Source organism: Mastacembelus armatus, chromosome 24 (genome assembly GCF_900324485.2).
Source record: "Mastacembelus armatus chromosome 24, fMasArm1.2, whole genome shotgun sequence".
NCBI lineage: Eukaryota > Metazoa > Chordata > Actinopteri > Synbranchiformes > Mastacembelidae > Mastacembelus > Mastacembelus armatus.
This window is the reverse complement of record NC_046656.1, coordinates 5,190,101-5,216,888: the sequence shown is the minus strand read 5'-3', so window position 1 is coordinate 5,216,888 and position 26,788 is coordinate 5,190,101. Positions and strand designations below refer to the sequence as shown.

At 40.1% G+C, this 26,788-nt stretch overlaps 1 protein-coding gene across 3 annotated transcripts in view; it reads right to left on the bottom strand.

Annotated features, from left to right (window-relative positions):
• Positions 1 to 126: 126 nt before the first annotated feature.
• The window catches only part of tab2 (TGF-beta activated kinase 1 (MAP3K7) binding protein 2), a 38,341-nt gene continuing 11,679 nt past the window's right edge, over positions 127 to 26,788 (bottom strand). For 2 of the 3 annotated variants that reach the window (XM_026318300.2, XM_026318299.2), the window contains exons 2-7: positions 13,166 to 13,356; positions 10,953 to 12,630; positions 8,480 to 8,640; positions 5,772 to 5,865; positions 4,078 to 4,173; positions 127 to 2,281 (exon numbers count right to left, since the gene is read on the bottom strand). In XM_026318300.2, the coding sequence (XP_026174085.1) occupies positions 2,142 to 2,281; positions 4,078 to 4,173; positions 5,772 to 5,865; positions 8,480 to 8,640; positions 10,953 to 12,630; positions 13,166 to 13,267 (2,271 nt within the window). In that variant the 5' untranslated portion in view covers positions 13,268 to 13,356 and the 3' untranslated portion in view covers positions 127 to 2,141. The remainder of the gene's footprint in view (positions 2,282 to 4,077; positions 4,174 to 5,771; positions 5,866 to 8,479; positions 8,641 to 10,952; positions 12,631 to 13,165; positions 13,357 to 26,788) is intronic. The other variant, XM_026318301.2, reaches the window with a different exon arrangement.

Here is a 26,788-nt window from a genome sequence, read left to right as displayed (position 1 = left end):
CATGTTAACTCTTTAACCAGCATATTTGGAGAAAAAGAACTGGTGCTAAGAATAAAGCTGTCTCTACTGAAATCTGCTGCCACCTAGCGGGGAAAGGTCCAGCATCACAAAGACACACCTAAAACATTCAGAATAGATTTTTTTTTTATTTTTACAAATAACTTATCTGTTACAAAGACTGTTTCCCAGCTAAAATCAAAAAACACTTTAGATATCCAAATTTTTTTCCATTTAATAAAACATGAATAAACTGCCTCTTCACACCAAAGTGCAGATAAAGCTGAAAACTGGTTTCTTTGGGTAGGACTAAAAGAAAAAAAAATAAAATAAAATTAAGTATGGCATAAGTGCTTAAGAGAATAATTCATCTTCTACTTTAAATGGATTTTTAAAAAGTTCTTGTTTTAAAAATGTCACTTGGACGTGACAGTAGATGATCAATACAAATTAGTTCTAAAGGCACTAACGCAAGGCAACATTTCACAAATGTGGAAAAAAATGTAACTAGCCCACAATAAAGGTAAATTTATGACAATAAGTAAACTTTAGAAACTCCCTTGCCTAGAAAAGTTTAGGAGGATGAACTGAGCCAAATAAAGAGTATATAAAGTGGACAGTCATGTCATACTTACAGTTCGCTAAAAATATTTTTTGTTGTTGAAACAGTTGCAACCTGTTACATACAAGGTATGGGATGCATATGACTATTTCTACACTCTGGGAACAACAGAAACATAATTTCTTCTTTAGACGTGATCAGTTAGACCTCACAGAATCCTCAGTTCAGGTGCATAGCAAAATGGAAACATTTAACCAAATCAGCTGTTCCTGGAGCCCTTTGATATTGATCTGCACAAACATCCTGATTGTACTTGAAAACGAGTGTCTCTTTGCACTGAGGTGTAGTTGTCCCCAAACATTAAATCTACATTCCAGTTGTCAGATAAGATGGCAGTTTGTAATTTTGCTTTTTGACCCCTTCCACCCCCCACCCTCCCCCCGACAGAACCAAACCTATGTGGTGCCCTGGAAAATCATCAAAAAAATAATAAAACAAAACTCCTCCATCACCTTCCACTTTGCTGCATCTGCAGATCGTACACAGGAAACTCAGCAATTAACACAAGCGATGAACAGACCTGGCAGACGTAGCTTCATAATGACTGCAAGGGTTTTTACTGTTCCGCTCCTTCTGCAAGGCTTCAACTCTCACAGATATCAAGTAAAAAGCTTAAAGGGAGCATGGTGCTTATTTGTTTGAAAGAGGGAAACAAAACAAGACAAAAAAAAAAGTTAATAAAGCCTATAAAGCTATAATTACAGGAAATACAAGTGATTCATAGTGTGAGGAAGAAGGCTTTTAAGGCACATTCTAACATTATGTACAGTAAAAAGCTCAAGAGGAGTTTCTGCCTCCATGTACTGTACATAAAGCATGCAACATAGTTTCTTTTTTCCCATTAACTCATGATTGAAGAGAACAGAAAAGGGACACTGAAGGGGGAGGACAAGAGGATGTCTGAGTGGCAGCGACACTGCCAGTTTTCCCTTTAACATCCTCTAGAAACAGCAAACAACCTTTAAAGTCCACAAGTAGTCTGTAGGTTTTCCCTTCAGATGGAGAGCAGTGGCCGAACCCAATCCCCCAGGCACGTCACCGCAGAGGAAGAAAAACAAAAATATTCATTTAGCAAAGGCACATTGGCACCTGTGTTGTGTGTGTGTGTTTTTGTCTGTGTAGTTGTGTTTATGTGCACCACCACACTGCAGGGCCACACTTGTAATACTGTAAGTGGGAGCAGCGAGGTATCCCCAGGGGGAAAGTGTCACCTGTCGAGCAGAAAAAGGGGGAGGTGACCCCATGCAAACAGAGTCTCTAAGGTGAGGTATCATCCCGCTCTGCCAGCCTTTATGAAGAAACACCACTTGTAAACACTATCCAGTCAAGCCTTCAGTGGACAGCATTCTACAAACCTTAGAGAGGAGGGGGAAAAAATTCAAGGAAACAAGGCGGACGATGCACAAATACTATGCCTAGTCCTGGTTTTCATACACATAGGGAAAACAGAAACAGAAGGAGCCTTTTTCTATTCTAGTCTGGCAGAAGACAGGCAGGGACGGCACGATGTAGCCTCTTTGGCTCAGACGTGCCGTGGGAACTCGCACTGTTCACAGCGGTTGAGGGCGGGATGGTTAAGGAAGGTGCAGGCTGTACAGTTCCACTGCATCCCCTCGTCCTCCTCCTGGTCTGCAATGGGCTTCACAATCTTCCTGTCCGGGTCTGAGGAGGAGGAGGAGGAGTAAAAAAAAACAGAAGGGTCATTGCAGGAGAGAACCACAGAAACGAAGTGTAAAGTTTATTCATGAAGTGATGAAAACACAGTCATCAAAACTGTTTGTATCTGAGGCGGTGAAGAGGTGAACACTGCTGAGTGTTGAGTATGTCTACATGTGTTGCAGTGATCGGATTATTGCCCACTTGGCAGGGATCTAATGTAAACACACAACCTGGAGGCCTGTTCAGGTGAAGGATTAAGAAGCATTTGGACTACACAGCACCATGTCTCACAGAAATGTTTCTGACATGTTTTTGTGTCGATGCATGAATGCAGAATCTAGGAATGGAAAATGTCATCATACATAAAGCTTCTACGTCAGTGCTTCCCAACATGCAGGTCATGGGATAAACGTGAGGGATGAATACAATAGAAAAAAATTAATAAAATGATATATTTGTACTACACAAATGCTTATTTTTCTAATGTTTCTCTAATCTTTGCTCCTCTGCTGTAAAATACTGGCCTTTTCTGTCCTCCTCAGAAAGAAACATCACTCTTACATCTCGATATAGTGCGTGCAGTATGATAAGGGGTTGCATAAGGTCTGTCTGTACAGCAGAATAATTTTGGTTTAAAAGGTCACACTGTGATGGATGGCACCTTCTTTATTCTTATCTATAAAATGTTAATTAAAGTATTATTACAAAACACTGCCTGTCAAAGGGTTTGCTTAGATTTGGTAAAACTGTGTTTATCAGTTCTTTGAATAAAACAACAAATAATTCTGAATGGCATTGATAAAGATGGATTTTCAGAGAAATTACATCGCTTTTCAGAATTACTCATGAAGACATAGAGATAGAAAACATGAACGTCTATCAAGTGGGCTACTACAGAAACTGAAAAAGTTGCATGGACGATGAACACAGAGAAGAAGGAAGAAAAAAAGAGAAGGACAGAGGTACCAACCGACTGGGAGAGGAGGGGAAAGACCAGAGGAGGGCTCCATCATGAGTTCAGAGGTCACATTATATCTACATCCTCTCCTGTCTGGCCCCAGGTATGAGAGAGGTGGATGGATGGACAAAGATTACAGTGTGGGTAAAGTAGGGCAAAAAGAAGAAAAGTAAAGAAATGAAATCAGTCAAACAGGGTGAGGCCAATATCTGTGAAAAGTGGCCACAGTCTTCTTTACCACTTAACATGTATGTTGAGTGACCATACTGAACCGCTGCAAATTCAAGCTAAGACTTTGATGGTCTCTCGATGCTTTATGTACTCTGACCATCCTGACGAGTCAAATATTTAGTGGAAAACACAAGGTCACTGCAACACATTTGTCCTTTCTGTCATCCAAAGGCAGTCTGTTGTCACTACACACCCATACTGGTAGAACCCTGATGACCAATGTCAATGAACAGTGAAAGAGTGAAGGCCAGTGGTTTGCCATGTCTTGAACTGTTGGGTCCAAATCCAGGGTAAACACAATTTGGAGTTGATTATCTAAACATGCAACACCTGTTTCACTGCCCTTTAAGTACAGTCTGAAAGCACTATTGGACGAAAAGCAATCAATGAAAACACAGCAGATGGCTTGTAAGAAAAAAAAAATAGATGAACTGTCAGAAGAGGAAATTAAAGAAACCCGTCCCTCCTCAGAAAGCTGGGCTGCATTCAGAACAAGGCAAGATCACCAGGACAATATCAGCAGCTAATACAAATGTAGCAAATTCATCAAAAGTTCAATGAAATAAATGAAAATGTTGAATAATAACCATGAAGCCTTTTCTAAACTTACCAATAGACAAAGTACCTTTGGGCTTGGGTGGGACCGGACCAAGGAATCCAAGGTTGTCATAAAAATTATGGATTGCACTGGGATTAAAGTGTGGTCCTGTAAACAGAAGGAAGCATCAGAGTGATGGTAAGGGCGTAATAAGAGGTGAAAGTTAATCATTCATGTGGTGCTTTCTACATCTGAATGATAATGGTGTGTTTTGAATATACCACTCTAATCAGTGTAATTCTAAACAAATACTGTATACACCATGCGTATGGTGTATACTCATAAATGGGCACAATCACAGAAATGGGCTCTTATGCTCATTAATGGGCACAATCACAGTGAGTATTTTCATTAGGATGGTCTGATTTATCCATAAACAAAAACAAATAACCATGATTGCGAAAACTGTAGTAATATTAAAGGATGACCACAAAAAAGTAATTTTCTAAAAATGAATAGAAAGCTGTGAGCTCATAAAGATCACCTCACTACAGGTTTCTCTCCATAGCTATTACTACTAAAAATAAAAAATACATCATTAGAAAAAAAAAAGAATTATACAAGACTGTGCCTTGGCACCATAACTGGCTATAGGCACATGTCTGCCATTTGTCTACAAGTGAGTTTAAATCCCTGACTCGGTTTTGTGTCAGTGGCGTCTGTGCTTCCTTCACCTGTCTAAAGTGGTTGGCCGGTGGCTCCATGTCTGTCAGCAGTAGAGTGCTGCCAGCGGGCTAATAAATCCTTTATTACCAACCAGTAACAGGATGCAATTCAGGAAGAACTGGTAGTTAATAGCACAATGGTAAGCACCATGACTGCGTGTGCTGAGAGGATGTGAACAGGCCTGATCCATTTGCTACAGCTTCTAGGCCTGTTATGACCCTGGGTCATTAATAATGTTGTTGTGATTTATCATTGTGATTGTTGTCAGCACTCTCTCCTCCCTTGGTTCTTGGTGTGTGTGTGTGTGTGTATGTGAGAGAAAGAATGAGTGGGCGTGGAGTTATAGGTGGATCCATGGGGATTGGCCCATTTGAATTAAATTGCTGTTTCAGGATTGGTCCAGCCCTTCCCTGAAGTCTATACAAGCACCAATTGACAGCAGCCTGCTCTCCACTCCACTTCTGCCACTCCCAAGGGAACCAGCACGCTGTGTGTTGTGAATTCTGTGTACTTGAGTGTTAACATTAGAAAAAGGAAGTTGTGAATACGGTAAATATTACACTGTTATATATTATATATATATTTACATATTGAGCACAATGTAGCATTTGATAGGAGTGAACTGCCCTTTTATTTTGTATTTGGTTTTCTCCTGTTTCTGGATTTAGGAGTTCAGGTTAGAGAACCTGTCTTTTCTTTAGTTTTGTTTGGTCAGGTAAGGTTAGGGTTTGTATTAGAATTTTGGTTTGTTGTTTTGGGCATTTGTTCGACTCTAAGGCAATAAATTGCTACCTCTACCTTAAACTCTTTGTGCTGCTGGTTTCTTCTTGAGAGTGGGGAAGCGTGGAGAAAGCACCCATGTTATGTCCAGGTTTCCCCTAGGCCGGGGCATAACAGCCTGGATCAAATCTGACCACCCATCCTTATTGAGTTTTTATTATACAACAGACATGTACAGACAGTGAATGCAAGTTTAAGATCCCGAAATACCTCAGAATATCAAATATTATATATCAAAGGGAAAAAAGACAGACTCCTACCTTTTGTTTGAAGGAGATCGATTTCTTTAGTGAGGCAGTCAATGTCGATCTGCAGTGCCCTGTTTTTGCATCGTAACTGCTTCATTTCCTCAATCTAACATACAGGGGAGAGGACAGTGTAAAGTCAAAGGTAGCCCTCAGACATAGGCTTCTACAAGACAGAGACATTGTGCCCCCTTCTGTGAGTCAGTGGAGCAGATCTGTGACCATGTCAGGAGGAGAGCTGGCTCGCCTCAGCCAACAAGATGAAAATAAGGAGCTACTGAGCTCAAAAACACTGGCCAATTAACTTTCCACAGCCACTCTTCCCCTCTGTTGGCTTCAACAGCGATAGCTGACTCAACAAAAAGCCTTTAGCAGCACTTCATCTGAACCTGAGAGCTTACAACCAACTCACAGCTGCAAATGTAACATAAACATGAACTGGTGCAGCATATAAATATATTCACTTGATGGTTTTGTACATTGCTGTACCATTTTCTCTGAATTAGCTGAAGAAATGACATTATTAACTGTAAAGTGAAACTGACAGAGTGCCTGCTCTGTCAGCCTGAAAATATAGGAATATAAAAACCAAATCATAAATAGACCCTGTAATCAACATAGCTGCAGGGTGTCAGAGCACTGGTCTGTGGCAAAACTACGAACGACAATGTGACCCAGATTCCTTTTGTCTGTTAAAAAACATTTAATATCTCTGATGGCTCCTATCACAGTGTATCTAGTTTAGTCCTCACAACTTGACTGATCGGCCACTGAAGAGTCCATTCAAATACCCCAGTGTCTCTACATACTTGAAGCTTGTGTCAGATGCGACATGTGGCAAATTAATTTTATTACACTAGAAATAATGATTACTGTTCACAACTACCACAATTTGTAAGATTAGGATTAAGCTGCAGGAGCATATCCCTGGTTCAATATAGTCTGTGGACCTTTGTAGCATAACATATCCATATATCTCTCTCCCTGCATTTCCTGTCTGTGTTTCAAATGTTACTATTAAACTGAATAAAATACAAAAGCAGCATAAATTGACAGTGTACAGTATCTCACAGAAGTGAGAGTACAAAGTACACCCCTCACATTTTTGTAAATAGTTTATCATATCTTTTCATGTGACGACAACTGAAGAAATGACACTTTGCTACAATGTAAAGTAGTGAGTGTACAGCTTGTATAACAGTATAAATTTGCTGTCTACTCAAAATAACTCAACACACAGCCATTAATGTCTAAACCGCTGGCAACAAAAGTGAGTACACCCCTAAGTGAAAATGTCCACATTGGGCCCAATTAGCCATTTTCCCTCCCCGGTGTCATGTGACTCGTTAGTGTTACAAGGTGTCAGGTGTGAATGGGGAGCAGGTGTGTTAAATTTGGTCTTATTACTCTCAGTCTCTCATACTGGTCACTGGAAGTTCAACATGGCACCTCATGGCAAAGAACTCTCAGAGGATCTGAAAAAAAGAATTGTTGCTCTACATAAAGGTGGCCGAGGCTATAAGAAGATTGCCAAGACCCAGAAACTGAGCTGCAGCACGGTGGCCAAGACCATACAGCGGTTTAACAGGACAGGTTCCACTCAGAACAGGCCTCGCCATGGTCGACCAAATAAGTTGAGTGCACGTGCTCAGCGTCATATCCAGAGGTTGTCTTTGGGAAATAGACGTATGGTTCAAGGGGTGGGGGGTCAGCCTGTCAGACCACACGCCGCACACTGCATCAAATAGGTCTGCATGGCTGTCGTCCCAGAAGGAAGCCTCTTCTAAAGATGATGCAAAAAAAAGCCTGCAAACAGTTTGCTGAAGACAAGCAGACTAAGGACATGGATTACTGGAACCGTGTCCTGTGGTCTGATGAGACCAAGATAAACTTATTTGGTTCAGATGGTGTCAAGCGTGTCTGGCGGCAACCAGGTGAGGAGTACAAAGAAAAGTGTGTCTTGCCTACAGTCAAGCATGGTGGTGGGAGTGTCATGGTCTGGGGCTGCATGAGTGCTGCCGGCACAGGGGAGCTACAGTTCATTGAGGGAACCATGAATGCCAACAAGTACTGTGACATACTGAAGCAGAGCATGAGACTGGGCCACAGGGCAGTATTCCAGCATGATAACGACCCCAAACACACCTCCAAGATGAGCATTGCCTTGCTAAAGAAGCTGAGGGTAAAGGTGATGGACTGGCCAAGCATGTCTCCAGACCTAAACCCTATTGAGCATCTGTGGGGCATCCTCAAACGGAAGGTGCAGGAGTGCAAGGTCTCTAGCATCCACCAGCCCTGTGATGTCATCATGGAGGAGTGGAAGAGGATTCCAGTGTCAACCTGTGAAGCTCTGGTGAACTCCATGCCCAAGAGGGTTATGGCAGTGATGGAAAATAATGTTGGTCACACAAAATATTGACACTTTGGGCCCAGTGTGGACATTTTCACTTAGGGGTGTACTCACTTTTGTTGCCAGCGGTTTAGACATTAATGGCTGTGTGTTGAGTTATTTTGAGGGGACAGCAAATTTATACTGTTATACAAGCTGCACTCACTACTTTACATTGTAGCAATGTGTCATTTCTTCAGTGTTGTCACATGAAAAGATATAATAAATTATTTACAAAAATGTGAGGGGTGTACTCACTTCTGTGAGATACTGTGTATATATATTATATATATATATATATATATATATATGTAAAACACTGAATTAAACTCACAGAAGGAATCTGTGAGGCTGAGTTAGATCTCTCTAGCCGTCTTCTGGTTAGGTCGTTCTCCATCTCATTGACTTCTTCTTTTAGCTTCTCCAGCTTCTTTTTCTTCAGCTCCAGCTCATGCCACAGCCTCTCCATGCGGGCTTTCTGATGGATCAGCAACGCTTGAAGAATAAAAGCAAAGACACTTAGAGACGGTATAAATGATTTGATTTTGCTGAAAAAATGGAAAAATAATTTCCAACAACAAAAAAGCAATAGCAGTTATTATTACAACACAGATTTCTGTCTACCAGTTTGTTCCATCACCTATCATGGTAACATAAAGAGACCAGTCATTATGCCGCTTAGCAAACTGTTATAGGTAAATTCTGAAGACGTACATAATGCAGTTTTAACCATACAGATGATCTGCTCATCTTTCAGCAGAGTGCTTTCCATAACTAACTACAGTTCCAACATCTGTTGACAGGTTGTAACCCCACCTTACATGAGCACTCAATGAAAAAATAACCTTTTATTATACAGACACACATGCCACTTTAAACCTGCACTGCTCACTAGCAAGTGTCTGGTCTACTAAAATTTCCTCAAGCTAAGCTGCTACCTGCTTTCTTAACAATACCAGTCCCATATTGTGACAGCATGACCGAAATGGTAAAACTGGTAACACAGCACAGTATATACTGAACACAAAAAGGCCAAACCAAGGTAACTACACTGCACGTTTGCATAAATCCATTTACTGATTACATACAGTTTATGTGTTTCTATTTATTGTGCTACACTGAATCTTTTGCATACTGGCAATAAATAAAACAAATCTGGCAGTTTTCATTTCTTTTCAATTCACCAAACTGTGTATAATTGACAAATACCTGTAACTGTCATTTCAAAAAAATGTCCTTTTTATGTACTGTAGATTTTTTTTTTTAAACTGATGAAGTCACAATGGCCATTCACACTATAGTCAATAACACATAACAAAAAAACAATCTTTTCAAATTTGTTTTAAATGTGTCCAGAGGTTAACAGGAGTCCACCTGTTGCAAAATGAATTTATGGTTCCCACTTTAAAGAGGCAAGTAATGTCCCACAATTAACACTAAATGGCATACGACAGTCCACTTTGAATTTGTCAAATATCATTTAAAGTAATCATGAGGAGAAAAAAAAAACAAACAAAAAAAAACAATCAACATGAGGAAAAAGATTATTTGATCTGTTGACAGACTCCAAGCACTATGTGAGGATCACCTGAGACAAAACATAAAAAAATATTTTTTAAGAAAGGTGCCAGAATAATGTCAAAACGCTTCTTAACCTTGTTCTGTTGTTAAAAGAAAGATTACCACCCAAATACACTTAAAGGACTACATCTGAAATAGGCCTTCAGTTATCAATCAGAACTGCATCTTTAGTTTTTCTGCAGTAAGCAGAAAGTTGTGACTGGTAACAGTTAAATAATGAATTTTTTAATGTTCAATCAACAGTTACTGTGTCTCTTCACAGGTAGAGCTCTGAATATGATTCAGCCAAGCAAAACAAGCTAAGCAGAAAATTATGAAGGATACTAGGTTCCTGAGGGTCAGCAGCATGCGTGGTGTGAAGCCCCTCTTGGAGGTAGTCACCACAGTGCAGGAGCCACAGCTGCTGACTCACATGTAATCCAGTCAAAAGCCCAAAAAAGGAAACAGCAGTGTGCTCTGACATGTTTGACTCACACTACAGAATCTGCCATTCTCAGGGGCAAATGGAGCAAACACAGCATTTAGTGAGGATAACTCACACTACAGTCATCACACCAGCCCTCACTCAGCAAGTCACCTTTTATCTACCTGATGGAGAAACACTGCACACTGAACGACCATTACTGACAGCAAGTATACACAGTCTGGCTCAAGAAATATATTACAGCCAATGTTATGGAAAGAAACAGAAAATCACAGAGTATACTTTCAGTAAAAACACTTTCTGGCAAGATGCAGTGGAAAATGCATTTAGGCCTACAGCTGGTAGCAAAAACAACCGTATACTATTATTTAGTGTTAAATCTGTTCTAAATACTGGCCTCTTTATCTCACCACTGCAAAGAGAATGTGCACTCTTTACCCACTTTGCTAAACAACCAGATAATGCGAAGCAAACAACCAACAAAACATCAGATGCCTAATTAATAGAAGAATCAGGATGTATGAAATTTTTGGGCAGTTTGTCTGTTTGGTCTAAGCTGTGGGCAGTCATTGGTATTTGAAAAATGTATTTGCCTGTGGGCATAACAGCTGCTCTGCAAAAATAGCTTGATGACAAGATTACAATGGGATTGTAATTGTTACATTCATAATATTGTATTTATTGTGAACCTAATTACATAATCAAATACTACCGTTTCTAGGGAATTTACATATTAAGTTTAGTCCCTGTGTTATTACTGTGGTACAAAGACTGACATTATGATTCAGGTCGTGATACTCACCTTGTGTGTACGCTGCATCATCAGAGCCCATGCTAAGTCTGCGAGGCTCACTTTGCCTCTCTCTGTGTGGCGACAGCGGGTCTGAGAGATGGAGGGGGTCTGGCTCCACAAAGTGGTGGTCTGAGGGTAGGCTAAGGAGATTGTTGGGCTCAAAAGTAGGAGACACAACTCCGGGAGACACAGCTGGGGGTTTATTGGGGGACACTGTAATTTTAAAAGTGTATTTGGTGTTGGGCTGAGTCACCACAACGCGAGGGGAAGAAGCTGTGCCTCCCCCTCCCACAGAGGCACGGGACTTAGGTGGATGGTGGTGGATGTAAGCAGGACCCATGCTTACTTGGCCCCCCATGTTCCTAGCCCCTGAAGGCCCCTGAGGATTGGCTGAGATGTAGACTGTGGGAGGGTTCCTACCCCCACCGTCATCACTGGAGGCATTGGCAGAAATGTAAAACTTAGGTTGGGAACGGGAGCCGGCTGAGGCCTCCTCAGAAGGGGTGGTAGCAGCAGTAGGTGGGCTGGCAGAGATGTAAACAGTGGGCTGGCTGCGGCTCAGACCTGGGCCTCCGATGGACAGAGGGGTGGTGGGGACAGTAGCGACCCCTGTTGAAGAGGAGGAAGAGGAAGGGCAGGAAGATGAGGTGGAGGATGAACGTGACCCACTGCTTGTCCGCAGCACAGCTGTTGTAGTTGTGGAGTTGCTCCTCTGGGGCGATTCAAGTTTGATCTCTATCTGATTCTTCCGTGGGCCAGTCGAGATGTTCTGGATGTTGTATTGGCTAATTGCAGACAGGGAGGTGGGCATGACAGAGGAAGAGGAAGAGGAAGAAGAACAGGAAGAGACACCGGAGGAAGAGGCTTGGCTTGCAGTGGGAAAAATGGAGGGTGCTTGGGGATTTGTGGGGGAGCTGATTGGCATGTAGACATGAGAGGTCTGGTGGCCCTGGGTCTGGTGCTGTGAGGTATGTGAGGAAGAGGCGTGCTGAGTGTTGGACCAGGAGCCAGAGACAGAAGAGGGGTGTGAAATCTGATAGATCTGCTGCTGGGGCTGGGAAGTGGGACTGTACTGGGCCCTGCTTCCCGGCTGGTTCTGCCGGGTTGTACCAGACTGGCTAACATAGGGCCTGATATAGATGGAGTTACCCTGTGGACTGCTTAGGCCCGGCTGTGGCCCACCATGTATGTGCAAAGAAGTAGGGGTGTTGCGACCTGTCTGGATATTTGGAGCTAGGGTCACGGTAATGGGGTTGAAACGTGGCGTCTGTTGGTTGCCCATAGTTGTTCCTTTGCTACCCAGAGGGTAGAGTCCAAGGTGCTGTGGAGGCTGTGGTTTGCGCGTGGGCTCCATCACACCGAATACATTGAGGCCAGAGGGCACCTGCACTGGGGCTGATTGAGGCTCCTGCTGAAAGAAGTCACTGTTGGGGGCCTGGCGTGTCTGGAGAGGCCCGTCACTCAGGCTGTGGGCCAGAGTCCGGCTGCCGTTCATTCTCAGGCCGTCCCGAACTGGGGCCACATGCACATTCTGAGATTGCACACCCAGATTCAGCTGGGTCATGTGATTACGGAGCCTAGTGAAGCTGGGTTCCTCAGAAAAGCTCAGGTTTTCCTCTTCACTGTACAAGTAGCTTGGACTGACTTGGGACAAGTATTCACAGCAGGCGTCTAAATTGTTGTTGTTCTGAAAAAACAAAACAGAGAAGAAATAAGCATAAATCTTAATGTTTACAGATGAGAATCTATCTCCATAAAGACTTAACCAACCCTTTTTCTGGTAAGTCTACAGTGCTTACACTCTTGTCTAACTGAACTATAATTATGGTTTAGGAAAAAACGACAAACCAGCTGTATGGCATTACCCAGATTCATTTGTTGTTTAATTTTTCCTCACATATTTCTTAGCGCTTCTCCTTTATGGGTTGTGGTTGTTATTGCGAGTCATCCAAGTAGGTCATTTTTGGACTCATTTACTGTTCTGTTGAAACATAACTGCAGACTGGATATTGGATTTCTGAAGCTGAAACCAATTTCTAGATTTAAGAATTTAAAAAGCAATTTTTTTCTGATATTCCTCTTTTTATGATTCTTTAATCTGAGACTTGTGGATATATTTGTGAACTGTAAACTGACAGAAAGTGGCATTTCAAGTACTAGTGCTAAAATAAAATTTTGAGGAATATGACAACAAGTCTTGCTGAGGATTTGAACCTGCTTACCTGCAGAACACACTGGGAGACAATGCCCTCTGGGACTTCAGGGAATTTCTGGCACAGGTCATGCAAAACCTGAATATCAATCTGCTGGCTTCCCTGGGCCATTCGTATGTTGCCAGGTCAGGACTGATTGCTCTGTTCAGCGCACTGGGGCGTCAGTCGTGGCAGCCAGTCGCTTTCATCTTGAACATCTTCTGAAGTGGGGGGAGAAGAAGAAATTCTGATAAGAAAAACCAAATTCTCTTCCTATGACTTATGTAAAAAATCTTTACACAGAATTCATTCTTTCTCTAGCTTCACATAGTAACCTACTGTAGGGTGGAGTGTCTGTGTGGCAGACAAGGAGTCGCTGTAGGCTTTAAAATCCTCAATAAGAATACATGGTATTCTATTCAGAAAGCCTCTAGACATCACTCAGAACACCAGCTTTCCAACGACCAGTGTAAATATGTTCAGCAAAACAGAATTTCCAGAACAGAAATTCTCAAGAATCACCACCATATTTCTTGCCCTGTAGCACAGACATAGAGCTCTACAGATATATTTTCTACCCTCTCTATACACACAAATTGGAAGGACATTACCATTTATATGAGCCATAACCCTAGGTTAATCAGACAAACGGCCTTTCCAAAGATCACAACAGTGTACTATCTGCACACAGTGAAACTCACAGTAAAGCATCGATTTGGAATTAATGTTTAAAAACAAGACATTAAGGTTTTGTTTACAACAGCTTCTGAGTAGTATTTCCTATAAAAACTATACATACTATGATAACTATACATACTATGATAATTTTAAAAGCACAACCATGATGTTTCATTGCCATTATGCAATCATCTTACTGTAACATATAGTGACCATACCCAAACAAGATATTATTTAAGCTCTTAAACTCTTAAGTCAATCATTTAAAAAAAAAAAGAAAATCACATGCCAATTATTGGAAACCCTGCTAAATATACTAATATACTACAGCAACTGAAATACTGTTGAAGCCAGGTTATAAGTCGGTTGATATTTAGCAGACATTATTAGAGTTTATGCATAATCTACAAGCTTCTACTTCAGGAGTAATACACCTTGCTGGTTAATAATCCTGTTAGTTATGTTGAGAAGTGGTTCTAATATTTAGTCACTTCAAACTGACAGGATGGACAACACAGAAGAACCTACTCGCATACCTGGCAGTAACAATTCAGTTCAGCAGCTCCATGACATACAGATGCCAAAATGAACATAAATTTGAATCAACACTTTCTTGCACACTCCTTTCTGCTCTTTGTCAGCTAATACAGTGTAATGCAGGGTGGAGGAACGTGTGAGAAGTATCTTCACAACAATCTCAATACTTTACAGGAAGTAAAATTTAAGTCTGAAACAATCCAGAACTGTATTTAGACATAAAAAACACCTATTTATTGATGAGGAAGTCAAGAGTGTGATTATTTGTGCCAAGAAAACATAATTATCTGAGTTTCAACAAAAACGTAACATTATGAATTTGATAGAGGATTTATTGAAATGTTACATTTGACAGAATTATTTCTACACACATGTAACCAGTAAACTTGCTGTACTGAATGAATGTTTTGAATGCTGTCTAAAAATGATAAAAATGAGTGGCTGATGCAGTAGGTTGTGTTGTGTGACAGCTGTGCTTGGTCATTTCCTGTCTCCCTGTGCATCTGGATTTTGACCAAGGCAACTACACTATTTTATTGCTACCACCCATGTAACTCCACTAGAGCAACCACAGCTTTTCTTAAAAAACTCTGATTGAAGCTGTTTCTCTTTTACTCCAGGGATAACAATTTTAGACCTAAGAATCAAGCTGCCAACTTGTCATGAATAAGCTCATCATCTACTACTACTGTGGACTAGAAACACAGACATGAGTGACATGGAACAGAACAGTCTTGAGAACTTGAAAATGTAAGTGCATTACAGTTATCCTACACTTTTCTTCTAACCACACTTTATGAAATGTCTTCCTGTGGGAGGTTTAAATATACCATTGAAAACATAATGACACATGAAGCACACTCCTCCTTTGCTCTATGTCAATTAATGTGCGATGCAGGGTGGAGGAATGTGTAAGAAGTTATCTTTACAACAATCTCAATACTTTACAGGAGGTAAAATTTAGGTCTGAAACAATCCAGAGGCTTATTTACAGGCACACACCTATTTAATGAAGAGGAAGTCAAGAGTGTGTATTTCTGCCAAGAAAACATTATCTGAGTAGCTGTGCTTCTGTCTTATCTATGCTATGAGGATGTGTAATGTTATAACTGAAAGGTCATTAATTTGCTTTCTAAAACATTCATCTGTATCTGATAACAAGAGGAGGAGCTATTTGGTCACCAACTGCAAGGAGGAGCTTCAACTCAGAGACCTGAGCTGTACCTCAGTGGGCAGTATGAAGATGAAGTCTTGAGTTTCTCAGAGATTGGCCACGGAAAGGAGAGACAATTCTCATCCTGTGCTGCTAAGGTAACACAAATTCATAAAAATTAGGGCTGTGCAATTAATTGAATTTTGATTTTGATTTCAGGTCTCAACGATCACAAAAGCTATGTACTCGAGTAAAAAAGATTATTCCATTTTTCAAGTTATTTTGGCCTGTGTTCTTAATGTGCACATGTGCACTTTCGCCCCTCGAGAAGGCCAAACTCTCTCAGCCTATACTGTCGGGGAAACAAGTTGCTTATGTGGTATCTGGTGGCATTTAAAAATCAGTGCGAGTGAAGATGGTGGAAAGAGAGCAGCCACACAAGTCAATGTTATTTATACATTTGAATATATTTTATATTATTTGTTTTAAGGAGAATTCATTGTTTTGTTCAATAAATGTAACACATTTCCAGTCAATGAGTATTATTAAAATAATTGTGATTTCAATAATGACCAAAATAATTGTGATAATGATTTTTTCCATAATTGAGCAGCCCTAATAATAGACATAAAAAAATAATTTAAACTAGGTCACAAAAATTTTCTTAAACTTCTTTGATAAGGCTCTAAAATGAACCATCAGTCGATGCTTTTCTTTGTCTTTTGCAACACAAGGAAATGGGAAGTTTCCCAATAATGGCAGTAGACTGGAATTAATTTTGTGTGTGAAAAAAGAAGCACAACATTGATAGCCTCAAAACCCAAGCCAGAGGAAAACTGCCACATCTCATATTACATGTTAAAAGCAAATCTTACTGCCTCCAGCACTGCATTTTCCCACTCCTCCGGCACATTAACCTAATTACATCTACAGAAAATGAAGGCTTTAAATGATCCAAATTTACAAACCACTTCTGGATAATAAATTATCGGTTTACATCTACCTATTTAATTCACAAGTCAAGAGGACACACGGTGCACAGAGTCACTGAACGACAGTCTACTTTTCAGGCTGCACTCAGGAGGCTCAGCAGCTTAACTGTTGGGGGAAAGGAAATTCACTACTTGGCGGTTGACCCAGTTGCAGGTCAACAGTGTGGCTACATTGTTTCCTGGCTTAAAAAACAAAAAGGTCCACACCTCTTCATGGTACGTAATTATAGTCCTGCAACCGGCCCTTCATTGTGGGTGACTTAAAAGAAGGCAGATTAGTCCTTACTGGAGGCCTGGTGGAACAGGGCCTGAGGCAGCACTGCGCCGCCAATAGAGACAGAGACAAAGCTTCTATTGCTGAGGCTGTTATTCACCATGCCAAAGCATTGACCCACAACCCCTCAGCCATTTCTGGAGGTAGCAGGCCTGCCATCCTCCATCAATGGACTCATTCACACTCCCAGAGTGAATGCACCTAAAAACCCATATATAAATGAAAACCTAAATAAAATGTGGATAAATAGTCAACAAGACGCTTTGGCAGAAATGTCAGCCCAACACGTGAAGCTGTGGCTGGTACGACAGCCCACCCAAAACCAGATGATGTAAACAAAGAGACTACACATTACCAGTAACAAAAAACACACATCAAAATGTCATGCCATGCCATCTTCAGCATGCAAAGTGTTTGGGACAGTGCTGACCTTGTCAAACCAAATTTTCCCAACAAGGTGCCTTCTGTTGAAATGGCAGTTCAAATATGAAAAATAGTGAATATAGTGGCAACCATAACAATCACATCTGAGCTTGAATCATTAACACCCTCTGCAACTGTAAAGAGCAGCACAGAGGCATTTCATGGAATGTCTATGGTGTGTCTTGGTCCAGTTTAATTCAAACAAATAGACGGACCTGCTGGCAGTGGCCACTGTTGAGGGCTGCTGGAAGATGACCGGTGACACATGCACACACACCAGTACAGCAGCACACGCAACCAGCTGCTTCTCAAAAGATCAACATCAGTCACATGTGAGTCACAATCTTGATGAATTATTTTTACATTAAAGATATCTGTACTTCAGATAGTTTCATGTTGCACCCAAGTAACACAACAGAACTGTTCAAAATATCCAACAGTTAGCAATGCATAAGAATTCATGCAAGAATATGCCTGTAAAGAAAACAATTATTTCATCAGATGTACTGGCAAACTCAGACTCTTTCTAGGCTGTAATGCAGGCAAAAACATGGTGAACCTGAGATTCCAGCCCTGGAAACAAGTGAACAGCAGTCCCAAAGAGGATCTCATACACTTTCTCATGATATTCTTTACTCATGTTTGTGTGAACTACTCATATACACTCACCATGCCTAAAGAATGCCATTTGATTCATACATTTTTTACATTTCATTCTGATTCAGTCTGAGGAAACACAGGCCCTACCTTGCCTCCCACAGAGCACAGGAATGCACAGACTTGCATGGAAACTTTGCTGAGGAGACTAGTCTTAACAAAAGAGCTTTCCGAGTCATCAGAGAAGTTGTGACTCTCTGAATCAAAGTGATTTCCCACCATATTAATGTCATGAGCCTGACTAAAATAAACTTTAAGATACATTGCAATTATGTCATCAATGGAAACTTGAAACAGTTCATTTCAAAAGCGCATTTTCAAAAGGTTTGTCTTGAAACATCTTGAAACTTCATCTTGAAAAGTCAGGCCAAGATTAGAGCATAAATCATATTAGCAGTGTATGTGCTCTCAATAACAGATTTACCACGTTACTGAGAAAAATAAGATTCAAACAAAAACTGTTTCCCTAATGAATTTAAATTCAACATACTAATAACAACATTAGCAGACGACACCTTTATGTTTGGCCTGCACATGTGCTCCATGCAGTATGAGGCAGTTCTCATACCCAGGCAACTTCTCCAGAAAAGAAACAAACCACACTTTATGTGCAGATCCCAAATTGCACTCAACTGTGCCACAAAACCTGGGCCTCATAGTGCACACACAGCTAGGATCAACTCTGCAAAACAGCCTGTTCGGCTCTTAGTTGCCTGCTTTTGAAAAACAGGAGTATAAGAGTTTGTGTGCAAGCGTGTATATGTGTATGGTGGTGGGGGAGTGTGTGTGCAGGAAATCAAAAATTCTTCAGCACTGCAGCCTGCAGCTGGCGGTTGATTGGAAGCAGGCAAGGGCACCAGCTCCCCAGGTCGACTGGCCCCTCCCAAGACACTGTGAGAAACTGGGAGATCTTACAATTGCTCACTCCTGTGCTCTGTGAAGTTAATGGATTGCTACAACTTCTGACAGCTTTTTATTATCCTATGTAAACACTGCAAATAATAATTTAAAAAAGGCAGCCTTAAATGGCTGTGTTAGTCTTGGCAATGTAAGAAAGGGAGAGGAAAGGCTATTTAGTAGAGGTAAGTAGGTGAAGTAGTCAGTCGCTTGCTGCTATTCGTGTGAATATATTTGGCTTTTTTTGGCTTCCACTCCTCCACAAAACAATATTTCTGTGGATGACAAACTACTCAGCACATCCAGCATCTTCTTTAATGTGTGTGCTCCATTATATAACCTGACAACTTCCTTGCAAGCGGCATCCCTCTTTGGTTGTACTGTGTACAACACAGACATAACAGTACAACAAACTGGCAGGTAGTTATGCATAAAAAATATTTGATAATTTTACCACTTATAAACTGCATTATTTATGATTTTTTTAATCCTCTCTTATCCAGGGTAAGTCAATTTAGTATGCCCAGTGCTGTGTCTATAGTACACAGTGCACTGTTGCACATCTGTATATAGCACATGTACCTCAGGTTAACAGTATAGCTGTCAACTGATTAATTTCATGGTGTCCTTTGTAACTTAACTAAGAATAAATTTCAAAATGATCATACATTTTTTAAAAATCTGTTTAAATGTACCTAGTTTCTAATACTCTTATTAACACATATGCTTGTTTTATGCAAATGTATGTTTATCTACAACGACAAAATAATGTCAATAGTATAGGGGTGTGCATGTGTGTGTTAATTGAGACCTCAAAAAAAAGTATAAATAAAATAAATAAAGATGTTCAAAGGAATTTGCATTGACACATTGTTATTGCATTAACTGTGGCAGCCCTGGTTAACAGTCAACTTTTTCCTGCCAAATGTGATGGCTCAAACAATCCGCATAATGTAGAATAAATATTTTTATAAATACAATCTGATATTGATTTAATGCGCCTTGCCTTGCTTGTGCAATGACCAACTCTCTTCACTGTGTTCTGCATTTGTTCTCCTTTTTGTTGGCCTAACACCTGCTACAGGCCACCAGATGAATGCCAGGGGAAGTAAGTATACCCTGTGGAGTTCTTTGTAATTATGCACACGTTGGTTTACATGAAGTGTTTCACACCACACCATGCTATATGTGCATAGATTTGGAATGAATTGTCTACTACGTGTAACATTTGCAGAATCCGATTATGAATGCTTTGAAACATAAATAATTATTTAGCTTGCAGTCCACTTTACTTGTGCATGACCAGTACCAGAATTACTCTGTGTATGAATTGTGCTACATAAATAAACTTGCCTTGCCAACGTCTACCATGCATCACCCCCAAAGCAATCATCTCATTTTGAACACAGTAAAAAGATTTCCTTTAACTCTGAAAATGTATTTCAGCTTCACACAGTTGTATAAATGATAAAAAGTGAGGCTTGTCAAGCAAGCCTCAGAAAGGACTTTTCTCATACTTACAATAGACTACTACTACTACTACTACTACTACTACTACTACTACTACTACTACTACTAAAATTACAAAAATGATATTCTGAATTTCCCCCATGGGGGATGAATAAAGTATCTATCTATAATGACATAAACTGATAGAGCTCCATGTTCATTATGGTATGAAAGATATGCAGAGTTAAAGGGTTGAAAACGTTCATGTCACAGCATCAACCACATTGACATGCAGCAAGAACAACAGGGAAACTACCCCTTACTTGATTACAGGGGACTTGGTTTCTACTAAAGTGCCTATGAAGTTCCACGCAGAATGACAGCAGTCAACCAAGAAACAAAAGAAGTAAATCTAAAACGGCAAACACTTAATATACACAGTTACACAAGGCATTTTGATTGATTGTTTTTAAATGAGGATTTGTGAATCAGGAACATTTGTTTCTTAAAGGACTTTCTGAAATTTGCTGCAGATTGCACTCAAAGCAGATCTCTCAAAACAAGTTTGTTTGCACATACAAACCACTTCTATAGCTACTTCTGTAAAGACAGGCTGGCCCACTCTTTGGAAAAGAAAATGGCTTCAGAAGATGACAGATGCATAATAGAAAGAACAAAGAACCAATCTGAGCACAGAACACCAAAACCATCCTTACCCACCACGGCACAAACATCCTTAACGACAAAGTCCTTTAAAACCTGACCCAGCTCCAAGCATGCCTAAAGCACTAACCAGTATGCCAGGGGTCTCCAACTCCGGTCCTCGAGTCTACTGATTCTTTTCCCACTATTCCTGCCCTTGCAGCTTCTGATAAGATTATACTGTATATCAGGATCACAGCCATAACTTGAAATAGATACCTCAGCATAATAATAATAATAAAGAGCAATGCAAACTTTTAAAATGCCTATATAATGCAGCTGGATGCATGTCTCAGTGCTTCATATCACATGATAGCACAAAGTCAGTAAAGTACAGCAGCAAGGCTGACAGAAAACTACAAATACAGCTATTAACTAAATAGCTATTGCTCCATATGCTGTTATTTATTGTTCCTGTTGTCACATGTTGGTCAATCCTGTTGAATTTGCACAGCCCATGAGACAGGTTTTAAGTCTTGTCCAGATAAAATTCTTCATGCAAAACAACATGCTTTGACAACAAGGTGTGGAGTAGCAAAGGCAGGAGAACACTAAAAGCAGGATGAGACCGAGTTTGTTCATAGGCGTCAGGGAGGGGTGACGAGGCAATGGTTGACAGATTAAATAATGCAATTTACACAAAAAGCCCCTGTTTTTCCTGAATCTTCAGTCTGTCCATAACAGACACAAAAAGCAAGTAGTTATGTAGTTATGTACATGTAACAAACATATTTTAATTTTTGTGATGATTTTAAGTGATGATTCTGAATGTGACGATCACAAAAAGGGCATCAATTTCAGAAGTTAAGATCCGAATAAAATTCATAAAGTTGTAAAGTTACCTTGATGATTATTTTTGTAATGCATTTATTAATCTTTCAGTCACATCCTATTTTCTAGCCATGATGTGGACAACAGATAACTGTCTGCAACTATGTAACTGTACAAAAGGCAGCCTCCTGTCCAAAGCTAAGGTTAGCTGACTAATGATTATAGCAATCCAACAGAAGTCTGGTTACTGCTAGTGTGACTCAATGCATTACACAACACCTGAAAATGTCCCAAATTAAAATCATATTAATTTAATATGAAGATAAAATCGTGACCATGCTTGGTTACTAATGTTACCAAAACAAACGTGAGTTTTAGATACTAACGCATCCAGAAAAAAGAAGGCCACATCTGAATTAAATGTGAGCCCTTTGGCTGCTCTATCTGACAAAGCCGATGTTAACTTCACTTTATGCTTGTTCTATGTTCCCACTCTCTCTGTACAAAAGATTGCAGCCTCTTCAATCTTGCAGCACTGTACTGGACTTGAAGCTGACGAGAGGCCCTCCATAGCTGCCTCTTCAAAATACCCTTCTTATAACATTGGTTATGTAGGAGGCAGGGCAAATATACAGATTGCACAAGGTTGAGAAGCTGAAATAAAAACTAAAAAGTGTAGCATAAAAAGGTCTCCCCAGGTTCAGGTTTCACAGACAGAAAAACTGAGGAGGGTTAACCCGATAGTACATTTAGGTTGTCTGCTCACTTTGCCAAGTTTTGGCAGGTAGCTGTCCGTCACTGGTACGACTAACTTTGCTTTCATGTGCTTGTCCAAAACTCCCATTTAACAGCTGTGTGGTAGCAATTATAAGCCACTGTGTTCTCCTTCTGAGTCAACTGTGGACACAGTCAACTTACTGCAAATCTCTCTGGCCATTTGTTTTTGGTCAGTAAAACATAATTTATAAATCTGTATACCACGATGAGTTCAGTTGCCTACTGGTATTCATAACTTGAAGAAACCTTAATGTTGAATAGTTATGCTGTAAAGCTTTATTTATTAGTATTTCGAACAGCATGTGAAGGCTGGATAACACTGTGCTAAAAAGGCTGTGAGATGGCCAAAATGGAAAGAGGAGCTCTGTTGTCTCTGATCACTGCAACAGTGTGAAAGAGTGTCTATGTCCACCACAACAACAGTCATACAGTGACTCATGGAGAAGTGGCAGTCAACCTGCTGGCTGCTACTAAAAACAGCTGAGTTGTTAAGAGTAAAAGAGTGTTGTACAAGCATTTCATGAACTGAATCTACCATATATATACAAAAAAAAAAAAAAAAAAAAAAAAAGAACAGCTCACAATGTTTAGTGAGCTGATGAGCTGAAAGCCTGGCCCCTGCCTCGCTTGAAACACAACTGCTCATTTTTGTCACATGGTAATGTATTGACAGAAACGTGACTTATGCAAAAAATTATTATTATTATTAAAATGATTAAATTATTACAAATATTGTCCCAAATGTGACCAAAAATCTGAGTGCGACAAAAAAAACATTTCTTGGTCACACCAATACAATTAACACTTTAGATCTGTGTGTTTGATTGCAAGCATTAGTTTCTCCCCCCGGTGAAGGTAGAGGCAAATCAAAAACTCACTAGAGGTGGGCCTTCACCTCAGATTAGCTCTGGCTTTAATGCTTCAATACACCAAAGTGAACTTAAAATCGAGACCTGGATGCTACTCAAAGACGAGAAACACCATTAACCCTGACACAGCATTAGAGATGGAAAAAGCATCAGACAGTAGGAAATTTAAAAAAAAAAAAAGAAAAATTCATAAAACTTGGCTTATACACTTCTCATGGCTGAGGTATGACAAAATTAGCAATAAAATGCATCACATATACTGTAAAGTATGCATCTAGGCATGGCTGGCAACACCACTTTTGCTGTTGATGCATCAACTTTCCTCACTAAGACTTAACGTAAACTTGAACTGGAGGTGGACTACATACCAGGTATAAAGTCTGGTACCTTAAAAGCTTTCTATGTCGAGTCCCAAGGATAACAGAGCTGGATACGAAACACCATGATTACAAGATATAACTTCCATGTCAATCGCAATCTACTGGAACACCTTCATGGGGAAGTCACACTCGTATCTCTTGCAGTGGTGCAACAATGCAGATAAACAACCCAAGAATGCCACCCCATTCAAAGATCACTCCCAGTACTTACTACAAAACAGAAGAGATTTTTAGATGGTAAAATTTGCATTGGGTACATACATTAAATGTATGCACAGTACATACATACTCTCCTGCAAAATGATGACAAATTTTCCTTGTCTTTTCAGTCTTAACCCTCAGGAGTCAAACATGCCAACCAGAATCTCAGAGAATACTTGCCTCATAAAAATAAGAAATATATGGCTAGAAAGCTTGAAATGTATTCATTTAAATGAAACAATTCAAATCAAAAACAAATGATCACTTTTTATTTAATCTACATGAAAGTAAGGAGCGGTACAGTTTCTCCCATCTCACCTCATTACAACTAATGTGATCCTGCCTCGCACTGAGCGCACTGTTCATATGGAAATAATCGGAGGTGAACCAGGTAGTTATGTACACGACCCCGAGAAATGACATAAAACGTCAAACTTAATCACAGAATTTACTCACTTTTTCTGTGTGTTTGGATGATGTGATGCTACACGGGTGAAGAAGCACTTCATATGTTCCAGACAACAATGAAGAGTTTACTTTGTCCTCAGAGGAAAAACAACTCAGATGACGAACGTTTGTATCTGCATTGCATTGCACTAATTTTCTCTCAGCCATATTCATGACTGAAAGGCTCATTATGCGGGTCTTTGTCTTCTCGGGTAAATCACATGGCTATTCATGGTCAGACACACCTTCCTGCATATGTCTTTTCTAAACAAAAAGTGTCTTAGAAAATTTAAATCAGTGTATTGTTTACTGTGAATGAGTGAACAAGATGACTTTCACATCATTTTGAAGCACACACTTTAGGCTTCAAGAGTCAGTTCTCCAAAGTCTTGTGAACCAATGTTCTGTTTGTGTTTTATGGTCTTATTTCAGTGACTTAAAAATTTAAATTTTTCACTAACCATGCATAAACACTGTTTTCTCAAAAACACAATCATGTATAAACTTGCTGCTCACATATTATTGTAGCAGTTTGTGCTGATTACAGTGTTATCAGACTTTAGTCATTAATATGTTTAAAAGCAACTGAAAATAAGCACAAATGTCAGAGCATGTCAAAACTTGTCCAGGGCCTCAAAACACCCTTAGACTGCAGAGGGTTAAAGCATTTATATTGCCATACTTCTTTTAATTTCCCAGTATATTTACAGCCTTTGACAGTTCTTAAAATAGGGATGGCTTGCCCAAAGGCATCTTCAATTAATTTTTCATTCACTTCCCCTCAAAGACTCAGCTGCTGGGATTCAAACCGGTGACCTTTGGCCAACTGAGGCTAGAACTTGGGTGGCAGTGCTCTCTCAGCACTCACTGTGAGGCAATTGAACACAATGAGACTGCTTGCACTCAGGCGCTTAGCACCAGCCAAATCTTCACCTTTACTGCCTTAGAAAATGCACTGACTGTATGTCATCATGCTCTTTGAAGCACACAGACCGCAGGACATTAGCAGCACTTCTGTCTTTGGGCAGCTCATTCCATCAGTTCTCTCTACCACTCAAAGTGTTATCGGCTCCTTATGCACAGGAAACAAGTCCTGAAGGCTTATCAACCATGCCTCCAACAGGTGCTTTTTACAGATGCTGTAGCAGATATTTAGGACTAAAACAAGATAATGGCTGCTTACATCTGACTAAAAAACAGCTCATCTTTAATGTCAGTGATAAAGGACAAAGGTCTTTTCTGACTTAAAGGAATTTCTGCCTTTATCAAAAACAAGATTTCGGATTTCTCCTAAGCGGAAAAAATATTTTACACTAGGAGGCTCATAACATCATTCTGTTCATTCAGCATAAGAGTTTGCTATAATCATCACAATTCTACACTGTTAAAATTTCTGCACATAATGTGAATTGGTATGGGTGAAGCAGTTATCGATGAATCCCTGCTCCAGTGTATTGCTGACCCTCTGTGTACTTGGTTGAGAAGAAAACCCTCCACCGGAAATATTTCCTGCAGCTGTTAAGAGTATCATTCCCCACCTTGAGGCCAACTAAAAGACAAATAGCAGCCAACTTACATGACTCATCTGCTGCCATTCAGTCTTATAGCAGTCCTCTCAAAACATTCAAATCACACTTGTCTCACTTAGTGAGCAGGCCTTTTCACCTGCATCAGGGTAATTGACATATTTCATCACAACTACTAAAAGCTGCCAAAGGTTTCCGCTATTGCTGATCAGTTCTTCATGAAATGGATCAGAAATGTAACACTTTAAAACCCATGTGCAAGGCTTTAATAAAAAAAAAAAACACACATATATTCTTTCTCACGCACATATACAGTGGGTACGGAAAGTATTCAGACCCCTTTAAATTTTTCACTCTTTGTGTCATTGCAGCCATTTGCCAAAATCAAAAAAGTTCATTTTATTTCTCATTAATGTACACTCAGCACCCCATCTTGACAGAAAAAAAAACAGAAATGTATAAATTTTTGCAAATTTATTAAAAAAGAAAAACTGAAATATCACATGGTCATAAGTATTCAGACCCTGTGCTCAGTATTGAGTAGAAGCACCCTTTTGAGCTAGTACAGCCATGAGGCTGTAGGCCCATACTTTAAAGGAACATACCAGTGATTTTGGCACACTTTAGCCCATTAACTGCAAATTGCATATATTTTATTGTCTTCTTGGGAATGATGCAACAAGTTTTTCACACCTGGATTTGGGGATCCTCTGCCATTCTTCCTTGCAGATCCTCTCCAGTTCTGTCAGGTTGGATGGTGAACGTTGGTGGACAGCCACACACAGAGTTGTTCCGAAGCCACTCCTTTGTTATTTTAGCTGTGTGCTTAGGGTCATTGTCCTGTTGAAAGGTGAACCTTCGGCCCAGTCTGAGGTCCTGAGCACTCTGGAAGAGGTTTTCTTCCAGGATATCTCTGTACT